At 33.1% G+C, this 27,953-nt stretch overlaps 1 protein-coding gene across 3 annotated transcripts in view; it reads left to right on the forward strand.

Annotated features, from left to right (window-relative positions):
* The first annotated feature begins 2,241 nt into the window (after positions 1-2,241).
* Positions 2,242-27,953, forward strand: part of LOC129791650 (sodium channel protein 60E) — a 99,587-nt gene continuing 73,875 nt past the window's right edge. For 2 of the 3 annotated variants that reach the window (XM_055829906.1, XM_055829908.1), the window contains exons 1-3: positions 2,269-2,883; positions 11,200-11,518; positions 23,522-23,733. In XM_055829906.1, the coding sequence (XP_055685881.1) occupies positions 11,485-11,518; positions 23,522-23,733 (246 nt within the window). In that variant the 5' untranslated portion in view covers positions 2,269-2,883; positions 11,200-11,484. Of the gene's footprint in view, positions 2,884-11,199; positions 11,519-23,521; positions 23,734-27,953 lie in introns of all 3 variants that reach the window. The other variant, XM_055829905.1, reaches the window with a different exon arrangement.

Raw genomic sequence — 27,953 nt, forward strand, 5'->3', positions numbered from 1 at the left:
GAAAGGCAAAAGGATGGCGCTTACAGAGTGGGCGCGGTAGGAACGACAAAAAAAGAGCGAAAAACCACCTCATAATTGTGGCTAATGCCGCAAACACACACACTGGGACAGTCACCCTTTTACACAAATAGAGAATCATAAAAAGGAAGAAACAAAAAAAAGCACCCCAAACATGTTTCCAAACATTTGCACAAACTTTTATTCCACACACACTCTTTATTTCCTTCCAACCACAAATTTATTTCATTTTCCATCATCACAAATTTCTCCAGCATTATAAATTTATCAATGATTTATGAGCTGAGCCGGATTTGTGCCATACAGCGAAAGCAAAACCCTCCCCGAAAGTTTTGTGAGGCACGAGAGAAAAGATTAAGCTCACTGCACCAGGCGTCTCCACTGCAGTGGTAACATCAGGTGTAGTGCGATTCCCAAAAGAAAGAAAAGCCAACATTTTCACTTATTTCCCCCCACAAGAAAAAACACGAACATACAACCGAAAAAGTGCAACAGTTGTACAACAACTTGAAGAAGTTGTTATGATCCAATTTTATCCATTTTGCTTCACCTTTTGCATTAAATTGAAACTACTAAATGAGGTACTTTTCACCAGGTACGTGATGAAGCGTTCTTGAAAAAGCTCCACAAGTGAGTGTTTATATCTTTTGATCGATATATTCAAATTTCTCTGTACTGAAGAGAAAGAGAGAAAAACTATTGTAAAGAAGAAAATTGCATTTTCCTACAGTTCTTATCATATTTTGTCGTCTTTATTGTCTTTGACTGCAAAGTTTGTTTACGCGAGAATTTTTTTTGAAGCTATCTTATTTACCAAAGAAAATAACGACCCACATAGCAAGTTATTAAAATAACTGAATAGAAATAGGTGAGGTCCTTTTTAACATAATTTCATGAATTTGATTTAACTTTGATCATTTTTCTTCTACACACAACTGGAAAAAAGGAATGTGAAGAATTCCAACGATTTTCCCAACACAATTCAGAGAAAGATTTCCCGGCACGCTCTTCGATGTCTCTTTTGAATTTTTCCATACAAGAGTGGAATTACTAATTAGAAATTCCTTATAAAATATTTCCCTGCCAACCCTCTCTCCGGCGTATTGCAATTTTCTTTTTAACCAGCACCGTTAAAATGTCTTCATTGCTAAAGTTGCTAAAGGAGCTTATTCACCGTTGAGGCTATTGTGAATCACAAAATGTGATACCATGATGGATACTAAAATGAAGAGAATCGTGTAAAAAACATCAAAGAAAAGTTAAATTTTTCGTTTTTCTTGTTCAGGACCCTTCAGGATGCATTTAGGAGGAAACTCTTTTATTTTTCTTAGCTCTTCATTGTGTAAAGCCTGCAGCATATGCTTCAATCGTTGATATTTTATTTAATTAAGTGATTTGGTAATTAAGAAATTACGCAAAAATTAATGAATTGTTGTTTACTAAATCTGTTTGAGTTAAAACTGATTTATTTTCTTCCAATTTTTTCGTTTCTAACTAGATAATGATATCATTTGGTACACAAAATGAATAAACTCCTTTTTAGTGGTAGTCGCGGTAAGGTAAATTGCATTCACCGAGAAATTAATTTGCGGTCTTTACAAACTAAAAATACTTGAACTTGTGCCAAATTTTTCCAGGATAATTAAAGCTTTCACTGATTAATGATATTTTGCAAAGAAAGAGAGTTTTTTGGTTTGAAAAGCTCATCTAAACAGATTAAAGTCTCTCTCATTATGGAACTTTAAAAATTATTTAAAAACTAAATTTTTTATTCCGTTTACACTCATTTTAATTGCCAAGAACTATTGTAAAAGAGAATACAAAATAGTAGAAAAGATTTATGTTTTATGATTTGTCTTTAAATGGATTTACTTATATAAATCATCAGAAAATCTAAAAAGCATATGTAAGCACAACATATTATGCTATGGAAGACTTCACAGAGCACATATGCCACCCACATACTGATAGATTTCATTGGAAGCGCATCCTTCTTAGACTGATATTTCTCAATGAAAATACTCCTCTCAACTCACCCCCATATATAGGAGGTCGCCGCAACAGCTCCCAAAAGCTGGGGAAACTTACCCTCTGGTGGAGTGCTCTCCACTGCGCGGCGCCACATATCCATTACGTCAGTCCTTCGTCCCCTCTTCCGTATTTATGGGGTGGTTTCCACGAGAATCATACGGTAGAGAATGATTTTTGGGGGAGCACAAGTTCAGTAGCCGAAGTTATTTCTGTGGGACCGGTTCGTGTTTCTGTGGAGTCTGCAAAAATTTGGTGTTGTACTCTTACCCTAATAAATATTTAACAAAAAAAAAAAGTTTAAAAAAAATTACATATAGTACTAACACCCCATATTATCCAACCAGTTAATCCCTATACTTTTCATTAACTTACATTGTGTGGTGTGTTCTTGTGAATTGTACATAATTTAGGATATATAAAGAAAAATAGTGCATGTGAAAATTATGGTGGAGTTTGAGAGGAAAAATCTCGTTGAAAATCTCTACTGTGGAATAAACATACATAGTTATTAGGAATAAAATTTAAATGAAAAAAATGGATCAATAGCAAATTATGTACATTGTGCTTTCAAGAATTTATTAAGAAAGTTTCTTAGCAAAATAATTATGAAAAAAAATTACATACGTGACTTGGAGTGTTTGTGAAATTGTAGTGAAAAGTTAAGAGAAAAAAGAGTTTTTTTCAAATAAATATTCAAAAAAGACGCTCCATGAAATCTTCCATGGAAGGAAAAGACGTTAAAAAGGAGCTTTCAAATTTCGTGGGTGGATTCGAAAAAAAAGAAAGAGTCTTTTGGTCAGGAGAAAATTAGCTCGCTCAGTTAAATTTTCTCGGGTATATTTATTTTCTCTTTATTTTTTTCACCACAAACCACCACCATTTCTCATGTTAATGTGAAATAATCGATAAAATATTCTGTTTTATTTGTGCCAACGAGTGCTAATAAATTTTTTTTCTCCGTACTCATTTCACCCTCTATGACGAAGGATTTTCACCCCTCATAGAGCTTTTGTGTGCGTCCGTGTCCAGAAATTTTTAGAGAAAAATTTGCATTTTTTTAAGGAAAAAAATCATTTTCATTTTTTTTTTCTGGGGGGAAAATAATTCTTTGCGCAATTTAATCTTTTTGGTGGTAGTACTCAAAAATGAATGCTCATTACGATAAAGTGGGTGTGGGAGATGAGACGGAAAGTTGCTCATTTCGAGAAGTGGTTTGCTTTTGCCATGCAAATTTCATGAAACTCCCAAAAAGTGGTTGGTAATAAATTTTATATGGAGAGCTTCTTCATTTTTCCGCAAAAAATGAGAAAAAAATTCCCATAAAACCTCACAAAGTTTAATATTTAATTTACTTCTTCAATCAATATTCAAAGGAAATTTTCTTACACCTTGTTTAATTTTCCCGGCAAAATTTTTACAATTTTTTCTCCTCTGTGTGGATTAAGCTGCCATGGTTGATTAAGGATAAATCCGTTGGAATTTTTCATGGAAAAAAAATTCAAAATTAAAGGATGTGGTGTTAGAAAGTTTCAACAATGATTGGCGGAGGTTGTATATGATATAGATAAAAGAGAAAGAGAAATGAACTTTCAATGAGAATTACAAATTCATAGAATAGCCCGGTTTCCTTTTGCTGTCTCACCCTGAACACCTTTTTCCAAGGGAAGCCTCAACTGCACCCTGATGACCTATTTTCGTATTTTCCTCCGTGTTTTCTGTCCCCCCAACACATTGAATGTTCACACGATATGCTCACTTCTAGAGGAATTTTCCTTTTCTTTTTTTTTGGATGCACAAATATTCCGTTGATAGTCATCTTTCTTCTTCCTGAATTCACTGATGACTCCTTCTTTTCGATGCAAATTTAATCTTTTCACCCCATTTAGCATTACACCCCCAACCTACCGCCTTCAATCCCCCTTTTGACATCTTTCACTACAACGTTCTATAACGTCTTCTGAGGACACGAATTATGCTCTTCGATGGGTTAGAAAAAAATGTTTCTTTTTATTAAAATACAAGCTAAACACTTTGTTTAAAATTAGAAGATTCACAAGAGGGGAAAATTGCCTAATTTCACAGCTTTACAGTTCAGTTATTTCCTTATATTTATGGTAATCAACTCATTTGGGGCATATTTGTTGTTCCTTATCGAATTTCAAAGAGATTCTGCTTTGTTAAAGAGGTGGGAATTAAAGCATTTTCCTCAATCAAGGAATTTCTCAGTGCTGTGAATTTAATATTCAAAATAAAACGAGGAAAAAGGGAAATGAAATGAATTTGTGGGAAAAGCTTTTAAAAGATTTCTAAGGAAAGGTGTAATTTGGTGGATCAATTAAGCATTTCTTAAGTAATTTTGGAAGCTTGTGAAATTTTAAAGGCGATTTTTAAGTCAATTTTTTAATCAAAAAATTTAAATTTTGTTCCTGAAGAGTTTCCAAAATTATTTGATGATCAATTTAGGAAAGGAAATGTAACGTTTTCATGCTCAAATATGATGGAATTTTCTTGAGAAAATAGCATAAAAAATTGCCGAGGTATTAATTTATATTTAGTTTGAAAATTACTTATTTTTCCATGAAAATAAAACGAATTTTCAAGTTTATTTTGAATTCTTACTGAGCTCAATTAATGTCATGTCCTTCATAATTATTTAATTTCAATTATATCTCATAAATAAATTAATGAAATAAATAAATTAAAATTAGTTTAATTTTGTAAAGTGTTCTAAGGAACGTCTAAGGAAGCGTCTTAAGGAAAAGTTTTGATTATAAAAGTTATATTTTCCGTCTTGGAAGAAAAATCAAATCTAAACCAACATAAAGTTAATTAATCAATTTTCAAAACATTTCCACTCTAAACTGACAATTGACTGATACCTTCCGCACCAAACTATCTTGAAAATTCTTCACGTTTTTCTAAGGAATTACATTGGGAAAAGTAAATAAGTTTGAGAGAAGAAAATTCAAGGTATTGTACATAGCAATCAATCAACATGGAAGGATATTTCTGAAATTCCCACAAGGATTTCTATCTCTCTGATTTTTATATCGGCGCATTTTGTTGGGAATTCATACAACACGATTTTCACGAAAATGTGAGAAAAAAAATATTAAAATCGATTTAGAAAGTTTTCATTGCTCAATTCATTTTTATTTTACTTGAGAACCGTGAGAAAAAAAAATGAGAAAATTGCATGATGGGAAATAAACGGAATGTCATGCAATGTTGAGTATTTTCTAAATGCTCCAAAAGTGAATGCATTTTATGCCTTGTAGTTTTTTTTTAAATGCACCCCAAACTCCCATTTAGGGCATTTAGGTTAAAGATCCTTTTTTGTGGGCATTAAATTCAAATGATTTTCTTTGTATTTTCCATCACACACCTAAAGTGTTTGAATAAGGATTCATTATTCTGGTGGTTCACGTTATAAAGAAGAAAAAACGCCACCACTCTGTATATTGTTTGAAGGTACTTAAAAGGCAATCTTTCACACTTAGCTGTGTTTTTTTTTTTCACAGCTCACGATTTTATATATAGCAAAATGTTCAATGAAAGTGCAAATTCCTGTGTCAGGCTCATGAACAAATTTCTTCATAATCGCTTTAAAGCTCCTTTTATTGCGGATGGTTGACGGGTAATCACAAAATTTGCGCTCTATCACTTTCACAAGGCGCTTCTTTTGTACTTAATGCACTTCCACAGTGGTGCGGTTCATGAGACACATTCTGGTGGAGTTTTAAGTTTGTTCGGGGGGAAAATGTGACAGCAGTTCAGCACTTTCCACAAAGAACCTTCCATCCCCTCTTTTCTATTTTGTTGAATTCACACCGAAGCTTCTTTCATATGCATAATATATCAAATATATAGCGTTTGCCTTATACATATTTTATAATACAGCAGACGACGTATGTTGTCAGTATCTCGCAGTTCAATGTATTTTGTAAAATGATAAATTTTCAAGACGCTTCTGAGGATGCCTGTATGTTATGAAATTCATTTTGCCCGTCTATTCAACCCTCAGGAATCAACCTCTGTGTAGAATGAATAATACACATATTGAATTTCCTGATGAGTTCTTCATCGCCACCCCGCACAGACCATACTGAAGACATACAAAATAATTCAATAATAGATAACATAAAACCGATTCAATTGTCAGTTAAAAGCCAAATTAAATGAGACATTCCTGTGAAAACGACCCATAGTATTTGGGCACGTGGGAGAGGAGGAAAAAACTTCGTGTTCCACATTAATTATTTCGTATAAAACCAATATTCGCATTGTATCCTTCAAATATTCACAAAATGATCCAAGAAAATGTCAAAATTGTCTCTCTTCATTCAATTTTAATGTACAATCCATGGAGCTTAATCCCAACAAAGTGGAAATATCTAATCCAATCAGAAAGCTTCTCGAGCTTTTAATCCACTCTCTGTTCGAGTATCCTTTACAACACACTTTGTGAAGTTTAGTGTTGCACAATTTGTTGCATATATCGTCTTTCATCTCCATTTTCAATGTTTAAAATCTTCATTATCACACAGAATATTACGTACATATTACGGATGTTACGTATTAAATAATACAAATTGGGAATTTTTAATACAAATTTTCTATTTTTTACGAATGTTCTTTATTTTTCTCAAATTTTTTCGTCAAACTAGTAACGAAATTTAGTTGAAAAGCTCGATTTTCACTTTTGTGTTTAACCCTTTCACGTCTATTGACTTTTAATATTTTTCGTGCCCGCATGAAACATTGAAACATGCGTTTTTTCTATCAGGATATTTATTCTATGGCTGCTCCAGAAGAACATTTCTCAGTCAGAATGTTTTTTTTGGCCTGATTTACGTAAATTCACCGCACTTTTAACTTGAAAAGAACAACTAAATTCGTTAAAATTAAGGGAAATTAAATGTTTCAGTTAACGGATGTTTCAAAGGAAGCGACAGTGAAACATTTTTTTTACGAATTCAAATTACTAATTTAATTGTTTTTCTAAGTTTCAAATACATCTCATTTATTTTAGAAAATGCCACAAAGAAATCGTTTTAAATGATAAATGTTCTGTAAGTGCATAAACAGAATAAATATTGTGCTAAAAAAACGAATGTTTCAATGTTTCATGCGGTCATGAAAGGGTTAATCGAATTTTTTTATTATTCTCCTAACTCTCCATAACTTTTTAATTTTTAGAGTAATTCAATAACATAATAAGTTCAATTAAAGTGTCTGATTAGCAATATTTTCCTTCTCAAAATTTTCTTTTACAATACCTACCATACCAGCCAATCATCCCTTAACCACCCCTCTTTTGAATGGAAATTAAACAATAAAACTTACAGACAAATTACCCCAAATTTCGCTTCAACAAGCAAGAATTTCCAAACATAAGTGACAAGCATAGATGCATGATGCTAAAACCCCCAACCACCCTATATAGTGTGTGTGTGGGATCTATGTACAATAATGTAGAGGACATGAGAAGGACTTTCCTGCAATCATTGTTCCGGTTGCTTTCACAGAAAGTCACAACTCCACTTGCTCCTTTCGAAGGGCAAACTTCCACCCACATTTTTTTTGCATTGAAAATGCTTCGTCATTCAATCATACTCTGGGGGTGGTTGCGGACTTTCCGAAAAAGTGAACAAGGCAGAAAATAATTATGAATTTCCATTCATATTCACTCAATGGATTTTACAGTGGGGATCCGTAATAAACATGGCTCGAAGTAAATATGGCCCGTAGTAAACATAATTGAAACCGAGCTCGGTTGGCTCGAAGTAAACATTGTGTGACCACTGATCCGCTTTAAACATTGCAAGAAACGATAGTTTGCGATTTCCATATATCGAACCTAAAAATCGATATATAGGGAAAAATTACCTATTTATAAATATTGTAAATTTTTTCAAAAATGTTTTTTCATAAAATTTTGAGACATTTTCTGATATTGGAGGAGGAAGGGGCAATTTTTCAAGAATTTTCGTAATAAAGTCGCTTAAAATTCTTATTTACTACTGAATAAAGAAAATTGTGGGTGTATTATAGGAGAAAGTTTTAAATTCTCATTTTTCACATTTTTAATCTCAAATTATATGGCGCTGTAGTTTTAAAAAAAATATTTTTATGGTCCTATTCATGAATCTCATGTCAGGAAAGAATGATGTCGGAAACATACGTGAGAGAAAGACGAAAGATAGGAAAATACATTAGTGGGAGTGAGATGGAATGAAAAAAAATGTCATGATTATTTTTTTTCACATGAGAAACGTGAATAAAATTTTATTATTTGTAAATGTTACAAAACCTAATTTCGGAGCTAAATAGAAAAAATATGAGGAATAAAAAAATTGTATTGAGAAAATAATTAATTTAAAAGCAAATATTGTATTTTAAAAATTGATAAAAAAATACGTTTCCACAAAATATCTAAAAATAAAAAAAAAATGATAATTAATCTGTGAATTTGAAAAATTATGTAATTTTTGAATATTACATCGTCAATTCCTAGTTTAAAAGAACAATATTTTTATTTTTTTTTTTCAATTCAATTTGGAATTTTTTCGTAAACTGAATGAGAATTCCAAAAAGTTTCATAAATTTTCAAACCTTGTTTTTTTGTGAATGACATATTCAAATATCAAGCCTCTAGCTATTATAGATCTGGAGTTAACAAAGAATAATGTGAAATTACGGTTTGAAACCATTTTGAAGACACCCAGGGAAAGTAGGAGTAAGAATTAACCGATAAAGCTCTAGGGTTTCACAGAAATTGAGATTTAGTGCTGAGATTCCCAAAAATTAAATTTAATTAGATTCATGCTGAGTAAATCTGCATTTTGATGATACCTAACTTTTTCAAAAATTTTTTATTTATAATTTCATTAAAAAAGAGACAAATTCTCCTGACCAAAAAAGAATATTCTTCTGACAAATGAAAAAATTTACTGATCAAAAGATTTTTTCCCTCTAGTGGGAAGACGTATTCGATATATCGATACTTCGGAATTCATCGGGATGCTTCGGAATATATCGAAACGATTTGTTAGCTGATCGGATTTCCAAAATGAAGTTTGACTTGTGTTTTTGTGTTCAATTTGATCGACTACAAAATTTGTTAAAATTATTGTGAAAAATGCCTTAAAGTTTAGTTTTGTGATAAAAAGAAACTTCTAAGGAAGTCTAGGAAGGGGCCACAGTGAGTTAATTCAGAGGAAAATGTCAATAATTACCTTTTTTGTGCACTGTTTCCGAGATGTTTACTACGAGCCACCCCTCAATTTCAATTTTAGCGCTTTTTTAATATTATTTAGCTAAATAAATAATATTTTTGTACCTAAGATGACTTTGTTGATCTTACAGAAGAGGCCTGCATAAATATTTTGGATATTTATCCACCAGTTTAGATTTTGGCCCGTAGTAAACATTCCGGAACAGAACCGATTAAATATTTACTACGGATCCCCACTGTATTTTCACAGCATGGGCGGGGAGACACACTTTTCTCACACCTTCCCTCCCGTGTAGAAGGTTATGCGATGGGGCAAAAAAAGGAAAGCTTTTCACGCTTTTCAAAACACACCATTCTTTCTCTCTAAATATGTTGATTGATAAAAATCACAATGTTGTGCAAAGAGCACACTTACAGTGTGGTGGTAAAGATAAATCTCATGCTGAAAAAGTTTTTCCGAGTTCTCACTTCCTTCATGGTTAAAGAACCTCCAACTGAGATATCCTGTTGATTTACTGATTCGTTACAAGGAGTTATAAAAACAAACAGCGAGGAGAATGAAGGAGTATTTGGGGACATAAGAAAAATTTCTATCTCAGCTTTTATTTGGCTTTTGCTTTATCTTTGAAATGAAAAGCTTCATTTCCTTTTTTGTTTTTTTATCAAAATCGAACTGTTTGTATTTTATAAGTATTGATTTTTTAGGTTTATCAAAATCAGACGGGAAATTGAATTTATTTAAAGTTGGATTAAATTCAATACTAAGATGGGCTTAAGTTTCTAAGGTTTTTAGGAATTTTAAGTTTCTTTAAACCACGTTTCGGTTTATTATATTAGGCCTAAGTTTTTGGCAATTTTTAAGTTTTATAAAGCTAGTCTTAATTTTTTAAGAAAATTTGAAGTTTCTTTAACCAGGCTTAAGTTTTTTTAAAGTTAAATAAGTTTCCGGTAATTTAAGCTAGGCCTAAATTTTTAGGAAAGTTTCTAGTTTTGTTCAACCAGGCTTTAGTTTTTTAAACAAGTCCTACACTTTTAAATCTAGGCTAAAATTCATAAAGCCAAAGTTAGTTTTTAAGCTCAGTCTTAAGTTTTCTAAGTCAATCAATCTGAACTAGGGCCGACTACAAAAAATACACTCTGCTGCTATTTAGCCTATCCCAGCTTGAAAACCTTAAAGGCCTAACCCTAAAAAAAACTAAAGTTTGGCTTAAGAAACCCAAACCTGACTTAACGAACGGATTAAACCGGACTTACTAAATTCCATCAGTTGTCTCAAACCTCAGAAAATTTCCAAAAAATGAGCAAAAATTCACCCACTTTACCACACTATCCCCTATTTTGAATTTAAATTGAATTTTTAATTTAAATATCAGCCTCTCACTCAACTATTTTTTCATTGATTCATGTTCTGTGATTGACGCGTAACACTCTATGTATATTTTAATTTAATTTAATTCCATAAAATGTACATGGCATAGGATTACAAAAAAACGGGATTTTCAATGTGGACATAGGGGATGGTGTGGCTAAATGTTTAATGGAAATCCCACGGTGGAATGGGGAGGGGAAGGGGGTGGGCATATTATATTAAAAATGCAAAAGGAGTAAGCGAAAAATGATCTCATGCCAATTTACGTAATACAACAATCACCAAAAACCAAATTTACCGACACATTAGTTATTAATGAGACGTGCAAATTACCACTATTGATTTTCTCATATACATATATGATCTATGCCTCCGTGCTGATGCCACATGCTATGTACATAAGTTGCATTTTTTTTAAATTGGAGCATTTTTTAATTGCAAGTAATAAATTAATAAAAAAAAACAACCCATATGCTTCAATAAATAAAAAAAATGTGAATAAAAGATCGTTTAAAAAAATAATGCAATGAATTTAATTTTACAGTGTATGGAGCAATGTACATAAATATATTAGCAGTAAATTGATCTAGAAAAAAAAGGGAGAATAAACTGAACATCGGATGTATTTTAGTGCGAAAAGATAAACTTTAAAATAGTTAACAAATGTTACGAGTGGAAAAAAATGAATTTCAGTGAAAAACTTTTGCGTCTGAGATGATGCAGAACAATTTCTCAGACATCTCCGGACTGTGCTGATAGGAAAAAAAAGAAATTCTTTTGTGCTACAAAACTTGTGGATGATTCTCATGTTTGTCGTCACGAAGGCAAAATGACAGATGCAATTACACCGAATGAAGGCACAGGTGAGTTAAAAGTCACGGGGAATCAATATTTTGGCGGTATGTTAGATGAGGGTGGATGATGCGGGGGATGAATTTGCACCGTTGAGACTTTCTCAAATTCAATCTCATTCCAAATGAGAATTCCGCTGTGCGCAAATCTCTGCAGGAACACAACTTTCTGAATAATTCAATTGAGACTGAATACGATGGGAAAAAGGATACTCGGCTTTTCTTCTTTCCATTCCTCATCCTCCCCCTGCCCCCACACAGGGCAATTTTTTTTCCAACCCCTGTGCGATTTCTCACGGTATGGGGATGCTCAACTCTCACCGCTTGTCTTTTCCGCCACTGAACGGAAATGCAATTCCCCTGCCGCGTGGGGTTAGTGTGGAATTGAAACGATTAGTGGGAGTTGGGGGGTGGAATTTTATCACGCTCTCTTCCTCTCTTTATCCATGCTCTTTCTTCTAACCCTAATCCTCCATGGGATTTGGATCTTCTCCTTTTCATTACACGTTTCCCAAATAACGAAAAGAAAAGCGCGATTGTGTCTTTTTATTGTTCTCAAAGTGATTTTTACCAAATTATCATTGGGAAAACACCCTTTTTCAATACTTTGGATACCCCCTATTAAATTGATATAAAAAAGCACAGAAGAAATAATTAAATTAGTTACAAGTGAAAGTCTTTTTTGAAGAGCTTTCAATTGTACAGTTGGGAGCAAAATAGTAGCATACCTAACTTAATGAGTATTTTAGTGGCAGAAAGCTTCTTCGGAGGATGGATTCTGAGTTGGAACGCAGACTTTTCCTTCGATTATTCTCCAATGTGTATGTGTGTCAAAATCTCTTTAAAAATGAATGAAAACTCCCGAATGTTATAATGTTTTCACACACACAAAACCTTTCCAAAAATGAAAAAAAAAACTGAGAGAAAAATCTTTGGGAAAGTCTGCGTTTAAGATAAGAATCTACCCACAGTTATCTCATTTTTTTTCTTAAATATTTTTATAGAGTTATTTAACGTACACACATACAATGACAGAATTGTAGAAAAACTTCGTAGGAAAATTGTAAAGAAAAGCTACATTAATATATTAGAATATCTCCATTATACGAATATGTATTAAACCCACATGCCCAGGATTTTTTTTTAAATTAATTTTCATGAAGTCTGACTTCAAACTTTTCTAGAAAAGTCAATTTTAAATAAATATTCTTAAAATTTGTCTATATGTCTTTAAATTATTCCTTTAACCGATTTTATTCGATTTTTGAGATTTTTGGATAAGAAAATTTTTACATCCGTTTAAATGCACTTAAAATTAGCAAAGGAAAATTCTTTGCAGGCAAATCTCAGTTAACCCTTTCGCGCCAACGAAACAGCTTTCTTTGTCACATTATTTTTTATGTGGATGTTTTGAGAGAACTTTTCTCAATAACATCATCTTCTTTGGCGTCTTTTGCGAGAATTTGATGCATTTGTAACTTGAAAAAAACACAAAAATTCATTTAAAAATTTGGAAAAATAAAATATTTCATGTTTGTTTCTACGGCGTCTACGTTTGACCCAAAATACGCAAAAGGGTTATTCATATTTACCTTTATTGCATAAAAATCAATCAAAATTCAAACGATCGAGTGATTTTAATCAATTTACCTCCTCTTACCAACCCCCTAGAAACCCCAGAGGTTTCAATTTCTTCTTCTTGTTTACGTAAACACCTCAATTGATTAACTTAATAATAATCTACATCAATTTACATAAAATTTAATCTACAAATGTTGCTAATTTGTCGTTTATAGAGCAAATAGATTTGTTTACGCAAATAGTGTTTGCTGGGAGACTTGCTGACTCGTTCAAGACATTTTGAGCATAAGAAGAGCAAAAGTGTTAGCTTGGGATTTATACTCACCATCAGTGTGTATTTTCGGGGGATGATTTTCAGTCTTCCTTGATTTGCGGTTAGGACACGGGATTCTTGAAACATAGCTCAGGACTATATGTGTGAGAAAATTTATGAGTTTATTTTTTATCCTGCACGAAGAGTTCTTAACCCTGACATATGTACATACATTATGAAGATATTCCTCACGAGAATTCACGTAGAAAAAAAATTTGTGGGGATTTTCAACAAGATTTTCCAACTCGAGCTCTTTCAGTGTTCCTCATAGTCTAATCCTCCTGAATAAACATCGAGACATTGAATTCCATGTTTTTGTGACGTATAAAATTTAATCGTTTTGTACCCCAAAAAATTCGAATTCTTCCACAGAGACATGCTGAAAATAAAAGCTCGGTCAAAGAGGAAAGGAAAAATAGAGATTTTTCGTTGTTTTGTCTGAAGCACCTAAAAGATAATCCGCTTTTGGAAAATACTACAATTCCCAGTGAAAAACCACATTTTTGTGGAGATTTCTTTACCATTCTACCATATAGGGTGTGTTTCCATATATTTCGTCAAATAAGTAAAATTCAAAATAAGGTCAGATAAGTTAATCTCCGGAGATACATTTACAAGAGAATAAAAAAAAACTTCCACCACATGAAAAAGAAAGAAAGTATAAAATTGAATTTTTAAACTTTTCTCGTTCTCTTTGGGTTCTTCTCCTCATTTTAGATTAGAAAATTGAGCCATAAAGTGTACTTATTCATGGTGTTTGCTACTGAAAGTGTGCCGGATGGGGACTCGAGTTGGGTCCGTGAGTATTGCAATAATTCTCTTAGCTTTGTTGAGAACACCAAGAAACACGATATATTGCGAAAGTTTTCCTTATTCATCTCCCCCCTCCCTAACACACTGTCGTGTGGGAAAAAATCCTTTTAAAAAGTTTCATCTATATTATGTAGGTTACATTTTGAGCTTTTGAGGAGCTTTTTGCGTCCTTAAATTCAATTCTAATTCATGTGAGGAAAAAATGATTTTGAAGTCCTTTTGCTGAGGTTTAGTTTGTTCCATTTGCAAAGAAATATTTTGATTTCTTTGTGGTTCAGTGACCAACTACCAAATTAAACTGAAAAAGCTCTGTTTTCATCAACAATTTATTTTTTTTTGCAATAAAACTTTTACAACAAACTGAGAAAATAAGTGAAAAAATTAACTTTCAATTTAATTTTGGTCTGAATTAATTTTTAATCACAACATAAATGAACATATTCACTACATATTCTTCTCCCTAGAAAGATTGAGATGAGCGAGACCTACTCACATAAAGTTAACTATATATAGCGGAAAATTTTTCACTTCTTTTCCGCGGCTGCTTGTATATGTTGAACTTTATCTCGATGGCTCAGAGCTTCAGCGCTTTTTTTCCCCTCTCTCGGTACCTTTGCAGAGGGGAGACCGCCGACGCCACCCCCCAAAAAAAAAGTGCCGGAGCTTTTGATGAAAAAGAGCACGGGGTGTCGACGATAGCCAGAAAAATGCTTTCATGTCACGACAGCCCGTATCTATCTCACGACAAGTGTGACCCAGTGGGAGTAATTAAGTGGGCAGAGGGGGATGAAAATTATTCACTTTTTTCTACGGGAGGGTGCTTCAGTGCGGAAAGACTCGCACACGAGCAGAGACCATTAAAGCTCACATTGACACGTGTCAGAATTTAGATAGAATTTTTTGGCAAAAAAATGCGGACGCTGAAGAGGACGCCTTCGAAGCTTTGATTGAGTTGTACGGTCTTCTTTTATGTCTTAACATCTATTAAGATGTTGTCCTGGGTTTGGAACAGCACACTGTGGGGATCTTTGGAAGAAGGGAAAGTTCCAGAGCTTTCAGTAGATTTCACAAAAGCTCAAGAGAAAGTCTAATAAAATAAATTTTAATAATTTCAAATCGCCCCGTTTGGAGAAGAGAAATTTACGTGAAATTAAAATGTTTGTAATTTATGTGAAAAAGAGGGGATCGCTATAATGGAATATATTAACAGGTCAGATTATGGGGGACGAAATATTAATTAAAAATAATAATAAAAACATCATTATTTAAGAGTATTTTATGTGCAATAATAAAGCTTTACGCAATTAGTACATGATCATTTTATTTTGCAAATTCCAACATTATTCCCATTGTGGGAGTCATTTAGGGGAGCAATGAAATATCAAATAAACTTCAAAACATTCAAACTAAATGCGAAAATAGTCAATGTGATGATGACTATTCACATCCTGGCGTGATAATTTTATACATTAAATTAAAACCATGCGGAATTAATTAAATTGTTTATTCTCATATTATTATGGACTGGCTATATCTCGGTTTCAATTGCAATTGAAATGGTTTTGGGTTGAAATACATTTCAAGTCTTTCAGTCTTTTTTTATCAAAATACTTTTTCTAAGGAAGCTTTTACATAGATATGTTTCTTTTTGGCCACTTTTATGCAAATTAAATGTTTCTACACTACCCGCCAAAAGTTTCCGTTGAAATGAATGCAATTTTTACAGCAAAGGAGTTTATGCACAGGCCATGTAAAAACTTCTTCTATCGCAGAACAATTTTGACCCATTTAATCTTGTAGAGAATAAAAAAAAAAAAAAAGCGGAAATTAATAATAAACATTTATTACAAGAAAATTGACACTTTTAGGTATTGATTAAGCAAAATTAATTTGAAAAAGATGAAAACCTCCGAGGAAAATGCGCGAAAAGTCCACAGAAAAATTTTGATAGATTTTTTATAGGGACTGCTATTTAATAAAAGATCCTTAGATTTATACTCATTTTTATTACTCACAACCTTCGCACAAATGGCGTCGCAATATCTAAAACTTTTTTTGGCATTTTTTTTACATTTTTCTATGTGATCCCCGTGGATATTAGGGAATTTATCTCGCGATTTTTCTATTTTTTTTTATTCTCTACAAGATGAAATAGGTCAAAATTGTTCTGCGTTAGTGAAAGTTTTTACATGGCAGGTGCATGAACTCCTTTAAGTCCAAATTAGACAAATCAAATTTGGAATTTTTTTGGCGCCATTTTCTTGTGAAAATTAAAACATTTAAGTCTTAAAATCAAGTATTTGCTTTAAATAAAATTAAACCCTGGAGTACAAGAAACTACGTCACACCCTGAGAATGTGTTCAATTTCTAATTAAAAGTTATAAAAGAACTAAATTTTGTACATGAACTTCACACAGTCTTTATGAACTTTATCCAAAAATTTTAATAGTGTTGTGCTAAGAAGGAGTTTATTTTATTTCTTATTAAGTCTCTGCATATCGAATTTCTCTACAATCTATTAAGTCTTGCCAGTTGGTACAGAACTTTATTAAAACTTTTGCTTTTAAATAATTGTTCTACTGCGTGGCAAATTTTCAACAAAAGCACAAGTACAAAAAGCAACGAAGATTGTTGTTCGTTATCGTAAGATTAATTTAATTTCAGTGGGTTATCTTAGAAAGGTAATAAGTGACGGAGTAATTTTTGGTCAACTTGATTGTGTACGTACAGCAGTGAACAAAGGGACGAGCAATGTTGTGTAAGTTCTAACAAACCCCACAAGAAAGCTCCCCCGCGCACAGCCACAACCAAAGTCTTTTGCCCCAACAAACACTAATCCTAAATTTATGTTGAGACAATGAGTGGTGAGAATGAGGGTGTGAAGCACGAATAAAGGGAAGGATTCTCGTCGGAAAATCCTTCTTTAATGCGAGGCAATGTATGAGGAGAAGAAGAAGAAAAAAAAGATGGGAGAAAGAAGAAAAAGCTTATATATCCCAAAAGCACACGTTCAGACATTCTTTGAATGGATGACCATTTTGTTGACACAAACAAGATTATTTATAGGTTAAACGACATGTTGAAGTAACTCCTTCTTTCTCTCTGATTTTTATTTGAGTTTTGTGCGACACCATGGGAATTTTTTTACGACTTTAGTGGGTTGAATGGATTTTAGAATATATCCCGTCGTGTGCAGAAAAATGTAACCAAGGAGAAAAAGTCTGTATGTTAGGTAAGAATTTTTCAAACAATTTTCCGTACAAAACAGGAGAAGAATTTTTCAACTTTCTATATCCTTTAGAGAGAATGAAGGAAAAAAACTAAAACTATTTTCCGAAAACTCTTGCATGATGAATATCTTGCCCTTCATTAACTTTTTTTGAGGAGAAATTCCAATCTTTATTTTTAGAGAAAAAAAAAGCTGAAAAGCTCTGCAGTGAAAAAATATATATTTATGTAGGTAATATAAACCAAAATTGTGTGAATGTTGAAAAAGCTGATCAACCATTGCGGAAAAGCTCTATAGATAAACAGAGGAGAGAGGATAAATATCAAAATAAAGCTCCGTTTTCCCGCATGGATCAAAAAACGAGGCTAAATTTCGACACGAAATATTTAACTTCACGCTCTGGTGACTTTCATTCATATACAAACAAAACCATATTTCGTTTCGTCAGTTAATCCTCGTACATTATACGTCTACCCATCTGTTTGCACAAAGCTTCAGGAGGTTTCATCCACCCTCTCTCTCTCTCTCTCCATTCGAAGCTTTCACATACTTTACTACAAATTCTATCATTCGCAATGAAAGTTCACGGAGCTTTTCTCCGATCGATTCCACTGGAACGCACAACTAAAATGCGTTTGGTACTGAATAAGTGAGTAGATTTTGTGAAATGAGCTTTCATTTGCAAATGTAGTAAAATAGGGAAACGTGGCCCAATTCGGACCTCTTAAGGCCTTGTTTTTAATCATAAAAAAGCATAAAATTGGCTTAAAAATGGTATGAAATTTAAGAATATTGCTTTTTATTTTACACCATTTTTTCTAATTCTGCGCGGACCTTTGGAGGTCGAAATTGGGCCATGTTCCCCTACAAATTGAGATTGGTTCAGACACAATTTTCATTATTGGGTGATTTGGGATAACTTTAAGAAATTGAATAAAACTAATATGAACGCACATTTATCGCAAATTTAATGGCACGCAAAAAAGGCTCAATTTGGATTTATTAAGCCAAAAATTTTTAATAAAAATATATTTTTGAGTCTTAGTAAGGCATTTGAGTCTGAATTAGATATTACTTGAGTCTCATTTAGACAGAGCTTTTACTGCCTAAAAATTAATTTTCTGACCTTTTATTTTCATTTTATTGATGAAAACTTACAGATTGCAATAAAGAATGAATTAAAAAAAACCTTTTTTAATTCAACATTAAAATTTTGGCAATCAATGTAAAGAAAACAGATTGAAAAGCTCCCATAGCCAGCATATTGTCCACTTGATAGAGATCTAGCCAAAAATTAGAAAAACTAAATAGAAAATAAAAGAAGTGGTAGAATGGATGGAAAACAGTGTTGTTTGAGGAGTTCTTTGAACATGATTTTTGGAGATTTGTCAAATTTCACGAAACTCACAAGTTTATTGTCATCTAGATAAAAGTTTCGGTGTACATTTTCTTCCCTTTTGGGTGTGCTTATTGCTTTGGCTCATTTCGTCTCTTCCCCACACAGCAGCAATATTATATGCCAAACACTGAGAAGACTTTATCGGATTTCTGGAAAATTTTCTCGCGTGAGTATGGGGGAAAATTTAGTGGATATATGATGGTGTAACAGGTACGATTGTGGGCGATATGCCAAAAATTTAGTGGACAAAATGAGAGTTTGCTGAGTGAGAGAGGGAGGGGGTGTGAGGTTGAATTTTACCATAATGCAAGAAAAGCCAACACTTTGTGGGAATGGGCGGGGGAGATGGACTATAAAAGATGATGAAGGAGTCGTGAGGTGAAAGTGGATGTGGGTGCAGATAAAATGGAATATATATAGCCTATACTATGTACATACACATAGATTGGGACTCTATGAGTATTCAATAGACATTGCTGAATTTCCCCGTCGTTTTCAATATTTATTACGTTTTTATCCCCATAACCTTCTTCCATATTATATATTTTGAATACACAAATACAATCAATAAAAGTTTCATCACGATGCATTTGGGAGTCATAAATTCGGCTCTTTCATCTGCATTATTCATCGCCTAATCTGTATGGATAGTGCCAAACAAGAGGTAAACTTTTGTCAAGCCATTCCACCTACCCTCCCTCTCTGAGGGGGTGTGGGGTGGTCCGTGCCTCCGTCTCAGTTTGAGCACAAAATAAATTTTATCTGTGTAGCATGAATTTTGCATTTCACAGCAGCTAAAATATTAGAATAAACGACAAGCGGAAGGAATGTCACTTTAAACTTGAATAGCAAAGTATCATTCATTGTAAAGTCAGTTTAGGAGGAAAGTCTCCCATTTTCTTCCTCATTGGCTCAGAACAGAAGGCCGTGACTTTTGGTTGACGTCTTCGCGAAGCAACTTTTTGGAAGCGACTTTTTTGCGAAGACATAACCTCAAAGCAACTTTTTTTTGTGCAAAAAAGTGAGAAATACGTGGAAAAATGCATTGCAGTGCCCCCGGAGGGCTTCCCGTATGCTCTTGATGCACTTTCAGATGAAAATTCGCACAATTCTTTTTTTTTTGTCACAAAAATCTTTCGAGGCAACTTTTTTGGCACTTGGAGGAAACTTTTTGGAAGCGACTTTTTTGAGGAAACATTTTTGAGGAAACTTTTTGGAAGCGACTTTTTTGAGGAAACATTTTTGAGGAAACTTTTTGGAAGCGACTTTTTTGAGGAAACTTTTTGGAAGCGACTTTTTTGAGGAAACATTTTTGAGGAAACTTTTTGGAAGCGACTTTTTTGAGGAAACATTTTTGAGGAAACTTTTTGGAAGCGACTTTTTTGAGGAAACATATCCTCAAAGCAACTTTTTTTTGTGCAAAAAAAATTGAAAAATGTGGGAAAAACTGCATTGCAGTGCCCCCGGAGGGCTTCCCGTATGCCCCTAAAGTCAATTTCCACCCGAAAATTCGCACAGGAACTTGAAGGAAGTCATATTTGCAATTTCGTAAAACATTTTTATACTCAGATTTTGGCCCAAAGATAACACAAGGAAAAGCCGGGTGATGAAAAGGAAGTTCCTAAGATCCCTTAGAAACTTCCTGGTGCAATTGGCAGTCATCCTGCTGAAATTCCAGGCCCTTATGGTACTTTCCGGGCACACATCATACCGTTCCGGAAAGAAAAAAAGTGTATTAAAAAGTGTACGAACTTCAAGTTCCTGTGCGAATTTTCGGGTGGAAATTGACTTTAGGGGCATACGGGAAGCCCTCCGGGGGCACTGCAATGCAGTTTTTCCCACATTTTTCAATTTTTTTTGCACAAAAAAAAGTTGCTTTGAGGATATGTTTCCTCAAAAAAGTCGCTTCCAAAAAGTTTCCTCAAAAATGTTTCCTCAAAAAAGTCGCTTCCAAAAAGTTTCCTCAAAAATGTTTCCTCAAAAAAGTCGCTTCCAAAAAGTTTCCTCAAAAAAGTCGCTTCCAAAAAGTTGCCTCCAAGTGCCAAAAAAGTTGCCTCGAAAGATTTTTGTGACAAAAAAAAGAATTGTGCGAATTTTCACCTGAAAAATGCATCAAGAGCATACGGGAAGCCCTCCGGGGGCACTGCAATGCATTTTTCCCCGTATTTCTCACTTTTTTGCATAAAAAAAAGTTGCTTTGAGGTTATGTCTTCGCAAAAAAGTCGCTTCCAAAAAGTTGCTTCGCGAAGACGTCAACCAAAAGTCACGGCCTTCTGTTCTGAGCCATTCTGTCCATTTTCATTCTCCGAAAATTGATATGCAAAATTTCCGAAAAGCAAGAAAAATATCTCTCGACAGAGTACTTTTTCTTCGCTCTCAAAACGTCCCATCATTTATTTTGAAAACAATTTTTTTTGGACTTTGTAAATATCCTTGGAAATTCAAGAAAAACTAATTTATTTTTTCATTTTATAGGTATTTTCCTTGGGGAAATCATTGATAGTGAGAAAATTATTCTTGAAAACAAATGTGTTTTGCCCCCAAAATTTTCACAGATATGAAAAGTCAAAAGTTAGGTATAGTTTTAGGGAGAAATAGCTTAGAGTTTTGAAATGATTTATTGCCATGAAGAAGATTCAACGAAGATCGAAACGTCGATGAAAAGTATGTGAAAAATTATTTATTTTTAAAAAGTTTCTTTTACTGAACAAGGAAATTGGAAAAATAATTTTTATGCTACAAACTCTGAATAAAAAAAACATTATCAGACCTACGTAATTTTTCCACAACTGAAAATAATTTTAAAATAATCTAATTAGGTGCTAATTAATTTCTAATTAATTAACATTAACAAGAAATCCTTGAAATTTCACAAGAAATTCTTAAAATTTAAGGATTTCTTGATCGCTGAATACGACCCAATAAATACAAAATTGCTTCACACTTTTGTAAACCTGATGAAAACAGAATAAAACTCTCGAAATAACTTACGCGTAAAATCGTATTGTGAAACTGCTACAGGTAACGTGTTTTCTCACTCCTAAAATATTTTTAAGAAGAAACATCTTTAGTTTTTATTTTTTCAAAATTAAAAATAAAAGAAAATCAAGACAAAACGGTCAAAAATCAACCTCAAATTACATGAAGGATTTTTACTATTTTCTTTGAGAAAAATGTATGAAGAATTCCCCGATTCTCGAATAATTCCCGAAAAACATTTTCACTTTTTTCTATCAATAAATCAATTCTGATTTTGAAATAGAACTTATGTAATCGAACGTAAATTAAATATATTTTCCACTTGCAGTGAAATTTTGTAAATTAATCCCTTCCCTTGACCGGAATTGATTGCTTTCTCATGAAAAATATTGATTTCCCGGGTTTAGCAATTCCCCTTATTCAAGACATTTGATTTCTTCTTTACGAAAAAGCATAAATCATACAAATATGCTTCAAAGAAAAACTAAATTATTTTTTCACTTTAATTCTATTCTCACCCCACAAACCTCTAATTTAAACACCCCCTAAATCATTTTGTCGTTCCATATCTCTAAAAACGTTAAAAATACACGAGATTCAATTGAAATAAAATTTAATTTAGTTTCCTCGCTTCTGTCGCATTTTACCATTAGCTTTCATACATTTGGCGAGACTTTTATTTATTTTCTTTTTCTGTACAACCCCGCGTGTTTTGGTATGAATACTATATGTATACTGATGACGACGAGGGTGCGGGGATTGTGAATATAAATAAAAATACCAACACGAAATTACAGACGTACCTCATGCACACATTGATTTTTTTCTGTAACGCCCTGCGTCTGAATCTCGTGCAAAGCTCCCAATCGATTGACAAAAATTCTCCATCTAGAAGCTTTTCTTCTGGGGGGATGGGGCCTCTACAAGTTTAGCTTTTTGGCATCAACATTCAAAAGGCAACCCCCCAGCTAAGAGCCGAAAAGTTTCTCGTGTGCTTTTTTCTTCTTCTTTGTTATAGCTTCCTTTGGAGTCAGCTGAACTTGTGCTGGTCCCCCATTTTTCCCACCACATAGCCGCAACATATAAAAGTGTTAATAAGGGTAACATAAAGTATTTGACATAGGGTTAAGTACATCGAAAATTGTGTGTGTCGCAATAAAATGCCGCAAAGTGTTTTTATTGTATAGGAAATGGGGTGGAATTTGTGGTTTATTTATTTGGGAATGATGGGCATATCTCTCCTATATATACCTACAAAACTTCTATAAATAATAGTTAGAGAGACCTCTTGTAAAGACTTCGAATATGTGGCTAAACAAAATAAAGCAACATTGCGCTCATTTTTTTTGTCTCATTGAACTTAATGAGAAATTATTTGCGCGAGTATTTCGACTCAATGTTAATGTCCCTCGAAATCCCCAATGATGATGGGGAATCTCATTAGGGTTCATTGAGTGGAAAATGGGTGTTTGTGTGTGTAGGATGTAATTTGATTAACATTTGCAGCCTGACACCTCTGCGCTATATTGGCGTGCCTAAGGCCTTGGACGTTTTGATTTGAAATGCATTCGAATGCAACCCCTAATGAATTTTGCACTGATACCCCATACATGTAATAAATGATTTAATTAACATGAATTCACATTCAAATGTGAAATCTTTGATGATCCCAACATCCAATATCGTTCTCTCTTTTGCAGCGGGACCTAAACAGCAGGTTGTGGCGTATACGGAGAAATCGCAGGATAAGCATGAATCACGGCATATTCAGCTTGTCCGGGAGTATGGCTTCCATCCACGTTCGAAGGTATCAGTGGAGGATGGGGCGGTTCTGCCAAAGAAGTTTGAACCCTTCCCTGAGAATATGTACGGTCGACCTCTCGAGGAGATTGATAATTTCATCTACGAGGAGGTGAGTCTCCTGATCAAATACAATCCCACCCCCACCCCTCACACGCCTATAACCCCTTTCAACCCCACAAAGATCCCATATATATGATAAACTCACACAGGTGGCACAAAAAGGTTCCTAACGAGATACATCATTTCAAACATTAAACTTAATTATCTCCCTCTCTTCTTGTCTCACAATAAATCAAAATTCAGAGATTGTTCAACGATAATACAGGCAGTTCAGCTAAGAGATATTAAGCTTTTTGAACTCTTAATTAAATTCACGAAGAACAATTTGTGAGTGAATGGAATTAACTATTTCACATAATAACATAAGTCAGCATAAGTCAGTCATATTTAATTAGCCCAAATTAATATGATGGATATGTTATATTAAATTCCGTCAAAATTTCATGATTCATTTGCAAATTAAATGCAAAAAGTTTGACCTATATAGACATGTTTATTATTGACATATTTTAATACATACATGTATGTACATATTTTAAATGGGGAGGAAATGAATATCAAACATGATTAATGACTATTTTCAAAACACAATTGAAAATTTAAAATAAACACCAGTGATATTCAAAAGTGCCAGCAGTATTGTTTTAGTTGAGTTGTACGTGAACTGAATATGAATTGATTTATTTAGAAAAATATTTTCTTTTTTTTTTTTGAAAATTAAACTAGAATTTTTTTTTTAATATTTTGTCTTCGTTATAACTAACATGAGCGTAGTCACTGAGGGTATTTGGGTGTTTAAACGTATTCTAAAAAATCAGATCAGATCAGAGAAATAATTTTCATGTTAAAATATATTTCAAAAAAAAAGAAAAAAGGATTTTTAAGCTAATTAATGTTATCAAAAACCTCTTTAAAGCAAGAAACGTCAAATTTTAGGACGAATGTTAATTGTAAAAAAAAAAGAAACCTTAAACGTTAGAAAAGAAATGTAAAATCAAATAAAAACTCCATTTAAAAGAAATTAAAAAACTTTTTTTTTTGATAAGTCTAACGTTAAGGGAAAATTAACCGCTAACGTTTACACAAACGACGGACTTCAAAGACGGAATTTTAAAAACAAAAGCAATGCATTCGAATGCAAAAGCCGATAATATTATTTTAGTTATCTCAATTAATAAATTCCCTACTTAAGTAAGTCAATTTTTGAATGAATTAATAGCGCCCTTTAAGATTAATTAAAAATAATTATTTCTTCAAGAAAACTACCAGAATGGATTTCTGACTATGTCCCTGAGCTAATAGATAAAAAAAATACATTTTTAATCTTCTGAAAAAATTTTTAGAGAAAGAATATAATGAAAATTTTCTAGAAAATCTTTTAAAAAAATGAAATAATTCTCTGTCAAAATAAATAAATAAATAAAATAACTGTCAAAGTCGTTAAATTAATCAAAATTAAAAGCACAACCTGTGCCATATAGCGATGTTTTGATGATTTTTTTTATTAGAAAACTAGGATTTTATAAAAACAAGCAAATTATATTCAATGCTATAGATCGTAATACATTATGTATTAAATCCATTAAATCAGTGAGGTAGAAGAAGGTTTTCTCATTTTGGTAAGACATTCATTTAATCCTATGGATATTTCCGTTATCTTCCTTTGAAAATTGGTACTGTAGGTATCATAGATAAACGTAACGTACCTACATACATATGTATGTAGGCACCTTTGAATATCAACGGTGGTATTTGCGGTAATTCCTGATTTTTCGTATATAGTGTCGTGGTTGCAGCCGCGAAAGTAAATTGGAATATAAGCTGCGAGCGTATGGATTAGGATGTATATTATATATATAGCGTTCAGGAATCGCTATATATGTAGGTATACAATATGACTATACGCTGGGAGTTGTAAGAAAAGCGCAAAAAGGAGGAGAAAAGTGTCAAGCCGGAAGGAAAGCACACTTGCTCCCCTTATGTGACAGCGGTGACTGACATGTGGGCGGGTGGATTGTGGGGCGGGTATCATGCAAAAAGTCAATTTGATGAAGTTGTGGATGGCTTGTGGGAGAGATGTCATTAGCTTATCTCCATTACACCATTGCTTTACATGTGTATTCGTGCAATCAGGCGTTTCACTTTCTCACACAACAACCATTCCACAATATTGATCAATTTTTTAAAGATATACCACCACCCACGCAATGTTGTAGCAATTTTTTCCCCATTCATCACTATACACAAATCACTAATTCACCTGACACAAGTGAATGCGGTACATATGTATGTATATGTTTTATTTTCCCCACATAATGACCACTTTTGCACCACACACAATATCGGTGGGGCTTGTCAAAAAGGGGGCGAGTTTGTGAAAAGGCGCATTACCTATAGTATACATAAATTTTATGTGCTAAAAAAAATCACAAAATGAATTTTGAACGAAAGTAATTAACCAGCATTCGATGTTTTATATTTTTATAACTCGCCTGAGCAAATAGGTTTGGAAGAGAGAGGCTTTTGGGTTTCTTATGGGAATTATCGCTATCGGCAGTGATTTATGAAAATTTTCAATTATATCTCAATCCCTCGCCCCCTTCTTACACCACCATTCATGGCCCCAAATACACCGCATATCGAAGTGTGCAAAATATAGGTATATAATGGAAAATTCATTGAGAGTTCCGCCACGGGATGAAATTCAATTTTTTCGCCCAAATAATGCTTTACATCAATTATTCATCACAAATGGCATTGAGTTGTAACATTATAGGAGGTTTATTCCGTCGCTTTCTCACAATACTTTCCACCAAATTTTTCTTCCTTTGCACCCTCCCCTCTATATAGCTTTTAATATACGTGAATTTTCCTTGAGTTTTGTATTTCATACCCCTCCCCTGACCTCTCTAAGATTCATTCAATTGCAAAAGAAAAATCTTAACCGAGAGAAATCTTTGGTTGTGCATTGTTTGTTCTTTTTTAGGAGAGCTGTATTAATTTTCTTTCAGTGTGATATATTAAACAGCAAATTTTAATAATCCAGATAGTTCAAATGGAATTTATGGTAGCGCAGTTTTTAGTGCATAAGCCGCATACTTTACTGGAGATTTTTTAAAGGAAAAGTTTGCATAAAAATCACTTGGACCAAACTGATATTTTCTTTGTTTTTTTTTCCTCTGAATTTTTTTCCTGGGCATGAATTCTCTAAGAGTGAAAAACTCCCGTGATAAACTCCTTAGGGCTTTAAAAGAAATGTGAAAACCGGGAAAATCTTACGGGATTTTATCACGGATGCATTATTTTTCTTAGAGGACCATGCTCACGTGAATTTTTTCTCACTTTTTTCCTGCAAAATGCCTTTGGGAGTTTATCACGAGTTTTTCACTCTTAGAAAATACAGCTCCTGGCGTGAAACAAATTTTTTTTTCAAGTTTTCCGATCGTCGCTGTGGTGTTGATCAAACCACTGAAGAAGGTCCAAATGAGGGTTGAAAGGTTTAGGAAGTAATAGGACTTTATTGGACCGGAAAATTGGGAAAAATCACTAATATTTTTTAATACCTAAGAAAAGATTCCAAGACAAGCAAGAATAAAGAATGTGTGAAAAGATGAAATATTTTTGCATGAAATTTTCATTAAAATTTTGTGATGCGGCTTATATACTGAGAAACACAGTAATGAGAAATATAATCACCAAACATTCAACGCCAGAAGGAGTTTAATAAATCACGCAGTATTTGAGAGTTATGCTTAATGCAGCATTTATTAATGAAAAAAAAAGAATCTCTGTAAAGGAAACTAAAATTTATTTAACAGAATCTCTGGAAAATTCTTAAATTTCTCCTAGAATTTCTTAAATTCGGATACAATAAATTTTCATACCTTACAAATTTCCATAAAATCTCTTGCAGAATTCTGTGAAAATGGATTTTACTCTATTTTCATAACCCAAGAAAATTAATAGTGTACAAATTAAATTTTGAATATATAAATTCCATAAATTCCAAATTATCTTCTACACGATGCAAAGTTTTGTTAAATTTATTGAATGCCAATAAAAAGTTCAAGATGTGAAAATGATTAAAAATTTAATTAGAATTTACTGAATGGAACCTCGTGGTAGGAATCATAAAAGTCTTCCGGTGTGTGTGTGTGCTTTGTGCTAAAATGTGAATTTTCCATGAAAACACATAAAAATTCCGTCAAAAACAATTTTTAATGAGATTTTTTTTATCAGCATGTTTGCCTTCGGTACCAAAAATAAATC

The sequence above is a fragment of the Lutzomyia longipalpis genome, chromosome 3 (assembly GCF_024334085.1).
Source record: "Lutzomyia longipalpis isolate SR_M1_2022 chromosome 3, ASM2433408v1".
NCBI lineage: Eukaryota > Metazoa > Arthropoda > Insecta > Diptera > Psychodidae > Lutzomyia > Lutzomyia longipalpis.